The following is an 11,269-nucleotide window of genomic DNA, read 5'->3' on the forward strand; positions in this document are numbered from 1 at the left end:
ATATTCATAGTCACAATACACTTATTTCCTAAGTTTAACCCCCTGGTTTATAGCCATTAATGTTTACTCCAATTACTCTGGCAGAAGCATGATGCAGTTGAGGATAGATGAGCTACATAAATCTCATTGTGATACTTCACTGAGTATGGTCAACACCAAATGGGAATTGTGACAATCCCAGTCAGTTGGGGCAACTGAGATCTTCCATTTGAGCCCTAAGTATTATATCTGTACATAGTTGTACTCGGTGAGTTCCTTGAGGAAAGGCACTGTTTTTGTCTTTTAAAAATTTTTTATTCCTATCATCTGGCCCACAGTAAGTGCTCAATAAACACACTGGCTGTATTAACTGACCTAGCTGTGATTTAAAGGGAAGTGGACAAAATTCAGCACAACACTGGTGTATAAAGGTCTAAGGTAAGAAAAACTCCAAAGAGGTAGGCCCCTTCTACCACTTGCTGAAAAATGTATTGTTAAAAAATTCCTATTTAAGGACAATTTGGATTAGCATATAGTTTTTCTCACTTTTATAAATTGGAGTTATTTACTTCATTTTTTACTTTTATCATTGATTTTGCATGATGGTATACTACAAATAAAATAGGTGGTTTATACAAGAAAGGCTTACATGTTAACTTGATTATAATGAAGGGGAAAAAAAGTCACAGGAAAGAAGACAATATTAAACCAGGTATCTGTTTAATACTTTCACAAAGTAGGCACTTAATATTTGCTGATTTGAATTGAAAAGAAAACAATCTATTAGAACAACAAATAAATTTACAACCATATTCATACTGAATGTTTCTGAGGAACAGAATTGGGAAAAGTATCTCTTTTGAAAATATAACAAGAACAACAATTTATAAACCCTGAAACAAAAATTACTCTGACTTCAAGTACTGTTCAAATACATATTTATAGATGAATGGATATTTATAGTGTTCAAGTAGGCATTTTAAAAAGGATTGGTCTTATGTACATTGAAGATGACGTAATAGAAATTGATTTTGTTAAGCTACAATACGGGATTTTGGGGGACAAATTAACATTTTTCTGAAATAATCTCTGTTACAGATTCGTAATCAGCATACTCCTTTAATGACTGTACAAGTTCGTCTAGTAGATATTCTCCTAGCATGAAACTTTGGATGTCATACAATGATTTGCTTATTCTGTGATCTGTAACGCGATTCTGTGGAAAATGGTAGGTTCTTATTTTTTCTGATCTTCCTTTGGTTCCAATCTACAGAACAAAAGATAATTAGTTTACAGTTAACAAGAGATTAAAAAGTAACTTAATCATCTTATTCCTCAGGCTGCAACATAAACTAGATTAAAATATTAACAAATAATTAAATGCCTATAATAGTATTTAATTCTGATGTGGCTCTGGGAAGTCACTCAACCTCTTTATATTTTAAGACTCTTCTGTAAGATTATAAATTGCAGGCAGATACTGACCTGCATTGGTAGATAGTTTCCCTTACCCAGAAGTAGCAAACTAAATAACAGGTCAGGACAATCCCCCATCCTCACCAAATACGCAAACAAAAAAAACCTGAATACTTCAAAATATCTGTGCATTTACTGATGTGTAGTTACCTTTTCACCAATGCAAATTATACTCTGGAGTTATAACTAAAAACAATCATCATCTAGCAACCAATCTCTCAGTTTAGTTGGTCTTTGAATATCTGTTTGTCACTAGTCCTTTATATTCTTGAAGAAATTCTAGCTTGTTAAAAACAAAGGACTTGTGCTCTGCTTTAGTTTAAGAACACACCTTGATAAGGTACTGAGGTAGTAGGACCCTAAAAGAGGAAAGATTATTAAAAAAATAGATTTGGGAGACATTGCAGTCTGCTGTTAACATTTGTGTCTGACTCTTGACTACATTTTGAGTTTTCTTGGCAAAGATATTATAGTTTACCATTTCCTTCTCCAGTTAATTTAACAGATAAGGAAACTGAGGCAAACAAGGTCAAGTGACATGCCCAGGGTCACACAGCTATTAAGTAGCTGAGGCCAGATTTGAACTTAGGAATTGAGAGTCTTCCTGGTTCCAGGCCTGGTACTCTATCCACTGTGCCACTTACTTGCCCCATCACACATTCTACTAGACTTAAGCTACATGTAGGCCATGACTGACTTATCTAAATTATATCTCCCCTAGAAGGTAGCATGGTAGTGAGTGCTAAAGCTCTGTATATTTGGCTAAACAAAAAAAAAATGCCTTTAGGAAGGATGTGAATAAAAACCAAAGGACTTGTGGTCTTGTCTTTTATTTAACTATCTGAATAACTTTCTAACTCTAAAGATAAAAACTGAACACATTCCCAAGCAATCTGAAATGGGGTTAAAACATTTTTTCATTACTTTTAAGTTTTCATTTGTATAGTTTCTTCTAGATCCCTGTATTTTTAGTATATCAATAAAGACATCTTACCTGAATCTTTCTAGCATTGTATCGTTTGTTGGTCTCTTCTTCCAGTTGCATGCTATATAGTTTTGCCCGTAACTTTTTCATGGCCATTTCTTTATTTTTTATTTGAGACCTCTCTTGTTGGCATTCAGTAGCAACACCTGAAGAGTGTCATGAGAATGAGAATTTTAACAGACTTCTTCATGTTTTATGCTCGTTTTTTTTCTTCTCTTCCTTTTTCTATTTCATAAGAAAAAAAAGAGGAATCTAGTGAAAAAATGAAACTAGAAAACATGTTTTTCAGATGCTTAAGTCACCTTTTCAGTTCCAATTACAGAGGAAGTGTTTGCATTTTTAGACTTTATCAAATATAAACATAAAAAAAATAAATCATTTAACAGAAAATGTATTTTCTCCCATTCCTGACCATCTAACATTAACCTTTCAATAACATTCCTCCAAAGGTACAGATTACCATCCATTTTCTTTTGCTGCATTTGTTCACCTTTGAGAACTTTGTTGCATTATTCAATATAGCAGTGATTCTCAAAAGTAAAGGGTATGAAGGTCTACATACAAGGAATATGCGATCTTATCAAAATAGATAACTTCTGTGTGGCCTTGGGCAAGCCATTTAACCCCATTTGCCTTGCAAAAACCTTAAAAAAAAAACAAAAAAAAATAGATAACTTCCCTCCAGAGGTACAGGTATTATCTGTTTGCATTCCTTTTTTCCCAAAGTCTTTATAGGAAGTATTATTAAGCACATATAATTTTTAAGGCAGTGTTAAACCCCGGGGATACAATGAAAGAAAAAGCAGTTTCTGCTTTCCAGGAGGCTGTCCAGACAACTGTATATATCTCAATTTGGACATGAGATAGCATTGCTTTTTCTTGTGTGAATAGTTAGGCTGAATTCTTTCTTTCTTTTTTTTGCAAGGCAATGGGGTTAAGTGGCTTGCCCAAGGCCACACAGCTAGGTAATTATTAAGTGTCTGAGGTCGGATTTGAACTCAGGTACTCCTGACTCCAGGGCTGGTGCTCTATCCACTGAGTCACCTAGCTGCCCCTAGGCTGAATTCTTGAATAATTTTTAATAGCATTTCAAAGGCTCTGCAAAATCTAGGGTCTGGCAGAATCAATACAAGATTGCAATCAGTAAAATAAATTGCAAATAATCATCTGAAGGAACTCACCATTTATAAGGAAAGTTTTTCATTTAGACCTATGCTGTACCTACTCCATGAAGGTTCTTTGGTAAGCTTTTGTGTTTCCATTTCGGTCTAATTTGATTTTAATAATCACTGGATTATTAGTTATCTCTGTTTATCTAAACATTTTGTATGGTCAATATGTTTATGGGAGATACTGTTGTATTGAATCGAATACATTTTCTAAAGTTAAATATTAAGTACAGTAGTACCTTATATACACTGCCCTTTTCAAATATGTGACCATAAAGGTATTCTTTGACCAAATGACCAAAAATAGTCATTTCTTATCCAACCTGGACTTGTAAATAGGAAAGGTGAATTGCAACTTTTGTCATGTACAGCTAAAACTGAGATGGAAAGGAATCATAAGATAGTATTACTTTTCAGGAGCTTAAAACTAAATATATACAGGGTGGGCAAAGGACATTTTCCTGAAGCAGTGGTTAAGGTTCCCTCCCAAATTTCTCTCACTCTACCAGTCCTAGAGGATATGAAAGCTTAATTATTCCAAAAAGCATTTGTTTTTCCTTAGGGGAGTCATAACTAATAAATTTAAGCTTAATAGGTTAATTAGCCAAATATAGGGTTTGATTTCGGTGCAAGAAACATGAAGGAAATCATAGGACAGTTAAACACTCTGCTTCAAAATATACTTTGTACATGTGTACATGTTGCCACTCCCAATAGAATATAAGGTCCTGAGACAAGAAATATGTACATTTTTCTGTGTATCCTTAGGCACCTAGCTTATTGATTGCCAGTTGGACTTTTAAAAGCAAAAGTTGAATTACGTGACTCACATCTACATTATAAATTTTTGAAATCCAAATTAGTTTTTCACTGGTGTAAAAAATTTTCATCATTCCTTGGGAATTTAATTCTGAAATTTATTTTTGAAATAAACCTTAAGACTGAAAATCAAAGTACACTATCTTTCAGTATTGGTTTTTAAGCAAGGCAGGAAAAACCTGTTTCTATAGAAACACAAAAACTTAAGACTAAGACTACCAAGAGTTTTGAAAATTATTTTGTTTACAGAAAGGTGAAAAACATTTTCAGGTATTCACTTAGGCTAACAGATGGTCTCAGGAAAAAAAAAAGTTAGAAAATCACTTCAAATTCATTACCTATTGCTTTTGACAACAGCAGCCCACTAAGGTGGAAATGTAAAAGGGAAAAATGCATTTATTCAAATTTGAGGTCAGAGGATGAAAAAGAGTACAGAAAAATATATCAGGGGAAGAAAAACAGAAAAAAAAATATATATGTTACATTAAATCAATAATCAATCTTTTGAAACAAATAATAATTTAAATTTAAACAGTATTGAACCATTTTCTGTCTATCAAGGCAACCAGAAAAATTCTACCTACTATACTGCACTTATTTGTATTTCCTATTCCTTTATAACATACATATTGTTTTTTAAAACACTTTGGTTTTTAAGCAATTTTAAGCTAGTTTAGATGCAAATTATTCTGCATCAAGTAGTCACGCAAAAACAAGTCTGATATATCAAATTATCTGAAATACTTAATGTCATTCTACCTGTTCAAATGCCCAGAGAATTTTATGAAGAGTAAGCCAATTATTCTGAGAACAAATAATAAAAGGCAACGTATAATTTTTGAGATGATTACCTGAAGAAATCCAATACAGCAGTCCTTTAAATTTAGCTATCTACAGTACTAGCCTGGAGTGTTTCTACCATCACAACAAGTTTCAAAGCCAAGTTGGTCAGTCTATATATAAATTGGTTCTTTAATTACTTAAGGCTCTTCAATATTTTTTAAAATTAGAACAACTAGAGATCTATATTATTATTAGGGAAAAATTACAACATAATGATGCTCAATTGAGCTTATGTAAGTCCCTTCAGCTTCTATGTTAGAAAATCAAGAAGTACCTGTTGGAAGATGAACTATTCGTACAGCACTGTCAGTTGTGTTTACATGCTGACCTCCAGCTCCACTAGCTCGTTTAGTTTCAATACGTAAATCTTTAGAATTGATTACCAGGTTAATCTATATAAGAAAAAGAGGACTAAAAATAATTTCACACAAATATACATATACTTATGAATGATTATTTGTAAAAAGTGGAAAGTTGTAACAACTTATAATGCATCTGACAGTTTCTAATAGGTGCCAGGGGGCAGATACTTATTTTGATCAAAAAAAGATAACAAAGTACTTTGCAAAACATTATTTGAAAGAGTGCCATTCCGAATTCTGGCCAGATATTTTTTAATCCTCAAAACAGGGATTCCTGGAAATAAACAAGATTCTACTTAAGACAGCTTTAGTAAAAAGGTTTTATAGATTAACAGTCTACAGATTAAAATGTAACTGAAAATAAATTAACCAAGAATACCAAATAAAACAATGCTAATATAGTATTTTCTAAGTCAATATCCAACCCACAGGGATCCTCTGTACAGTTTAGTGATCCCCGTTTTCATTTGAGTTTCACACCACTGGTTTAGGTCTCTATCTAGTTCTATGATCTTATTAGGATCCTATTAGGATCTAGAAATACTCCTCCAATAATTTGTTATTTTCAGGGAATATAGTCTAACCTGAAAGTTCCCTTATATGAGTAATAATAATAATAAAAAAATAAAACAACAACAATAATAAAGTGTATACTTGTTCTGGGCCTTCAGGATGTTTTTTATTTTAATGGGTTTTAGACACAAAATGAAAATTTTATCTTGTTAAAATGGCACTCTAGTTAATATGCTAGAATTGGTCATATTGTACCTGCAATAAAGCAGAATTCCACTATACAGGCTGGGAATCATTTCCTTGGACCCCATGGAAGGTAGTTTATTTTCAAAATTCTAAAAGGATATTATAATATATTATCAATAAAAATGGTGCTACAATGAGAACCTCAGGAAACGTATGTGTATAAATTACAATAGTTACATAAGGTAACAACCCAAAGTGAAATCATGGATTCTCAAAACCAATTAAATCTATAATGAGAAAAGGAATTACAGAATGATTCCAAGAATAACTGAAAATATTTTTGCTTACTTCAGTAGGCTGGGGCAATACTGCTACAGTCATTGTGCTAGTGTGCATTCTGCCTTGCTTTTCAGTCTTTGGCACTCGCTGTACTCGATGCACACCTCCTTCAAACTTCATATGCCTATAAGCTTCTGGTCCCCCAATGCTGGCAGATGCATGTCTTAAGCCACCTTACAAAACAAGAGGAAGTACAAGTTGTATTCATTACTTCACTATTATAACCTTCACTATCTTGAAACAGAACTGACACAGCAAGCATTCAAATTTTGTAGATACCATTAGTTTACAATTTATTACTTCAGCTAAGCAGCAATGGTATTTCAACACATCCTACATATAAGAATATGTTTCATTAGACATAATGATTAAGTTACTTTGTACAGTGCACCACCTTAGGTAAAAGGGGACATAAAAACATAAATAACATGCACTCCTTGTGTTTTATCATTGAGTTGAACTTTGGTAATTTTTCTATAATTTATAAACCATGTACATTTTTTATTCCTTCTCTCCAAAATTCTTTTTTTTTTTTTTTTTTTTTTTTTTTTTAGGATTTTGCAAGGCAAATGGGGTTAAAGTGGCTTGCCCAAGACCACACAGCTAGGTAATTATTAAGTGTCTGAGATTGGATTTGAACCCAGGTCCTCCTGACTCCAGTGGTGCTTTATCCACTGCACCACCTAGCTGTCCCTAATAGTTCAAATTTTTAAAGTGCTTTAAGCAAAGTGCTTTTCTCACAACTACTTAGGTAGTATAAATTTTATTCTTTAAGGTGAACAAACTGAGTTTCTGAGAAAGGGAGCATTGCTATTCTCACAGCTAGTTTTAGAGACAGGATTTGAATCCATATAGTCTTCCCAAATCCAATCAATACTCTTTACTTGAATGATGAACTCATCCTACTAAATTCCAATGAATGATACGTCATTACTCACCTATTTCACTGGGAAAATATTCCAGTATTTCAAAATGCCATTTTTTATATGTAGCATATCGCTGGTACATATCAAACATCTCTGCAGTAAACAACATAGCTTCCTGACCCCCAACTCCAGCAGTTAATTCCAAGATTAAGTCATTTTCATCTGTTTCTTCTGAGGGAATCAAGAGTAAGATTATCTGTAAAAACAAAAATGCCAGCCCTCGAATTTAAGATAGATATTTTAAAAATTGAACAAAGGAGCTATTGGCAGATGGGGACACTTTAAGAGTCAGACTTACTAATGGTGTCCCAGACACATATTTTTGTATGACTAATGATACAACATAACCCTTAACAATTAAAGTTATCTATTACTAATATGTTGATGGTGAAACTATAATATCTAATAAGAATAAGTATGTATTTTTTCTATTGTGTTTTTCTATTATGTTTGTGTAAACTTCCATTCAGTTGACAAGTTATTTATTAAGCATCCTTTGTGGAAAAGAGCTTCACACTAGATACCTGGAGGTAGAATACAAAAGAAACAAAAACCACAGCCTCTGTCCTAAATTTCTATTGGACACAGATACAGACACAAACAGAATCACATAGATATAACACGAATTATAAAGGAGAACCAGTGAATTATCTTTAGTGACAGAGTGAAAAGATGGATTGGTTATGCAATGAGGATGTCTCCTTCAAGTCCATCTTCTGGGAAAAAAAATAAACAAAAACCTTTCTGGGCCTTTAATATCAGGGCCTTCCCTCTAAGATTATCTTGTGTCTACTCTTATCTTACACATATGTGTAAGATAAGAGTAGACACAAGAGTAGACACAAGATAACATCTTATTTATATAGTTGTCTCCCCTATTAGGATTTGAGCTCCTTGAAAATATGCAGGGGTTTTTAAATGTCTTTTTTTGTATACTCAGTACTTAGCAAGGTGCTTAAAATGTAGTTGGTGCTTTAACCTGTTTGTTTGTATCCACTGGTATCTATGTAATGTCAAGAGATGGAAAGGAAATTCCCAAATATGAACAGAGCCCATCCCCATCCCCCAAATAGGATTTACAGGAGATGGGCAAGAGTCCCACAGGATAAGATAGGGATGGGATGGGATGTAATTTCCATTATTAAAAGGAGCTCCTCACATTGTACTCAGATTCCTCTGAATACCACTGAAACTCTTGAGGAAAAAATTATAAGCCAACATCACTGAAATATTTAATCCATGTGATTCATATGATTCTGAAACTTCCCTTCTAGAGCAGGCAGTGAAAAAAAAACCCAAAATATTTTTGCCCCTACTATATCACTTTTTAAAAGTACAATACCTTTTGCTTCAATTTCGTTAATTCTTTCTGACAAGAAATTATTTCATTTTCTGCAAGTTTCCTTAGGTCTTCATTCTCATCTAGGAAAGCAAAGATTTGAATTTACATAATTAATTTCATTTGTTTAGAGAAAAATACATTTTTACTCATTTTTCTTTTCCAGTAAATACCAAAATAACTTTTTATTTTTTTGTGCAGATATTCAAATTTAGGGAGTCTCTATATTAGAGAACATTGATTAAATATTGATAGTTTATATGAGATAATCCCTTCCAAAATCATGCCATTTATTATCTAAAAACACCCTTAACACCTGGTCCCTGGTTTCATCTTCACTACTGAATTCTCTAAGCAATAAAATAGGATGAAACTAAAATTTTCAGCTAATCTGAGATATTTGAAATAGTCTATCAAGCCACACTTTCATTTATAATAAATGTATTTTTACTTATTTTGTGAAATATTTTCCACTTATATATAAATGTTAACATTCTTTTTTAAAAAAATTTCAAGTTCTAAATCCCTCCACCCTTCTCCCACCCACTGAGAAGGTATTTTGTTGATGATATGTGTGAAGTCATGAAAACATAGTTCCATATTATCACTGCTGCAAAAATAAACTTAAAAAAAAGTATCAAGCTAGAGTACTTCCTGAGGAAAAATTGAAATTTTTCACAGTACTAGTAACTGCTCAAATTCCATTTATTGTACATCTGTCAAAAGTTTATTTTCTCTAGGGACAGGGAACTGATTATTGGGTCAGTTGGGAAGATGATAAAGAGTGTGGTGACCTTCATTTTGTAAAGTGAAAAAAAGGAATCAAGGGTAAAGCAAAAGTAAGACACGCACAGCCAAACACTGCCTTCAAGATCCTATTCTATATATTACATGTCTGTGTCTAAAGCAGCTCGGTCAAAGTGTGAGAGGAGAAGAGGGAGAAAAGGAAGGAGAGAGCCTGTCAGTGAGGCCTGGGGGGGTCTGGAGGGTTTTATTTAATTTATTTAATTATTTATTTTTAGGTTTTGGCAAGGCAATGGGGTTAAGTGACATGCCCAAGGCCACACAGCTAGGTCATTATTAAGTGTCTGAGGGCAGATTTGAACTCAGGTCTTCCTGACTCCAGGGCCCCGGTCCGAGGGATTATAAAGGCCCGGCTGGTGATGACCTTGTCATGAGCTAGTTGTGGGCCCCTAACCGAGAGACCAGCTTCCTCAGCTTGTACAGATGGGGGACGGGGGGCTGTCATTCGGGTCTAAAGTTTCTGCTTGATTAAGCAAAATAATTATTTCTTCCTCTCCCCAAGGGAGGGTTCCATCCCGAAAGGGCTAAAATGACTTTGAAGTAACAGGAACAGGCATTAATAAATGCATTTAAAAAATAAAATGTTAGGGGCGGCTAGGTGGTGCAATGGATACAGCACCGGCCCTGGAGTCAGGAGGACCTGAGTTCAAATCCGACCTCAGACACTTAATAATGACCTAGCTGTGTGGCCTTGGGCAAGCCACTTAAACCCATTTGCCTTGCAAAAAAAAAAAAAAACCAAACTAAAATAAAGTAAAATAAAATGTTAGGGGTGGCTAGGTGCCACAGTGGATACAGCACCGGCCCTGGAGTCAGGAGGACCTGAGTTCAAATCCGACCTCAGACACTTAATAATGACCTAGCTGTGTGGCCTTGGGCAAGCCACTTAACCCCATTTGCCTTGCAAAAACAAAACTAAAATAAAGTAAAATAAAATGTTAGGGGTGGCTAGGTGCCACAGTGGATACAGCACCGGCCCTGGAATCAGGAGGACCTGAGTTCAAATCCGGTCTCAGACACTTAATAAATACCTAGCTGTGTGGCCTTGGGCAAGCCACTTAACCCTATTGCCTTGAAAAAAATCTAAAAATAAAATAAAATAAAACGTGAGCAAACGCGCCTGCCACGATGGCCCCAGCCTTCCCAGAGGCCAGGAGGAGCCCCAGCACAGGCCGGGGAGGCGCCGCGGCGAGCCCCGCTGCCCGGACGGCCTCCCAGGGCTCCGGCCTGGTCCCCGCGCCCTCACCCTCCAGCAGCCGCTCGGTCTCCCGCAGCTCCTGCTCCTTCTCCCTCAGCCTCTGCGCGGCCGCGGCCAACTCCGGGCCCGCACCCCGGGGCAGGGCCCGGCCGCCGGGTGCCGCCGAGCGCTCCAGGAAGCTCCTCAGGGCTCCGCCGCCGGCGAAGAGCTCCTCCAGCCGGGGGCCGCCGGAGCTCAGGGGCCGCCCAGGGGCTCCGGCCCGGGCTCGGCGGGCCCACAGGCAGCCCGCGGCCCGGAGCAGCCGCAGCGACCGCATAGCAGCGCCCAGAGC

General features: G+C 35.8%; 1 protein-coding gene across 2 annotated transcripts; it reads right to left on the reverse strand.

Moving 5' to 3' along the window:
- Positions 1–648: 648 nt before the first annotated feature.
- Positions 649–11,269, reverse strand: MTRF1L (mitochondrial translation release factor 1 like). 2 transcript variants are annotated; one of them, XM_074187862.1, is made up of 7 exons: positions 10,987–11,269; positions 8,940–9,019; positions 7,610–7,793; positions 6,681–6,844; positions 5,546–5,663; positions 2,450–2,586; positions 649–1,246 (listed from the first exon to the last, which is right to left on the reverse strand). In XM_074187862.1, exons 1-7 carry the CDS (start codon positions 11,252–11,254, stop codon positions 1,046–1,048), a joined length of 1,152 nt encoding a protein of 383 aa, XP_074043963.1. In that variant the 5' UTR covers positions 11,255–11,269; the 3' UTR covers positions 649–1,045. The 2 variants fall into 2 exon arrangements, with proteins under 2 accessions (XP_074043963.1, XP_074043964.1); XM_074187863.1 differs by lacking the exon at positions 649–1,246 and having other exon boundaries at positions 2,493–2,665.

This window comes from Macrotis lagotis, chromosome 5, assembly GCF_037893015.1.
Source record: "Macrotis lagotis isolate mMagLag1 chromosome 5, bilby.v1.9.chrom.fasta, whole genome shotgun sequence".
NCBI classification, from domain to species: Eukaryota; Metazoa; Chordata; class Mammalia; order Peramelemorphia; family Peramelidae; genus Macrotis; species Macrotis lagotis.

What these genes read in the sequence shown, in the direction of transcription:
- MTRF1L (XM_074187862.1), bottom strand. Translation starts at nt 11,254, where the DNA reads ATGCGGTCGCTGCGGCTGCTCCGGGCCGCGGGCTGCCTGTGGGCCCGC. An exon ending in TAACGAAATTGAAGCAAAAG is followed by an intron (nt 7,794 to 8,939) that starts GTATTGTACTTT and finishes TTGTTTTTACAG; the next exon opens with ATAATCTTACTCTTGATTCC. An exon ending in ACAATGCTAGAAAGATTCAG is followed by an intron (nt 1,247 to 2,449) that starts GTAAGATGTCTT and finishes TTTGTTCTGTAG; the next exon opens with ATTGGAACCAAAGGAAGATC.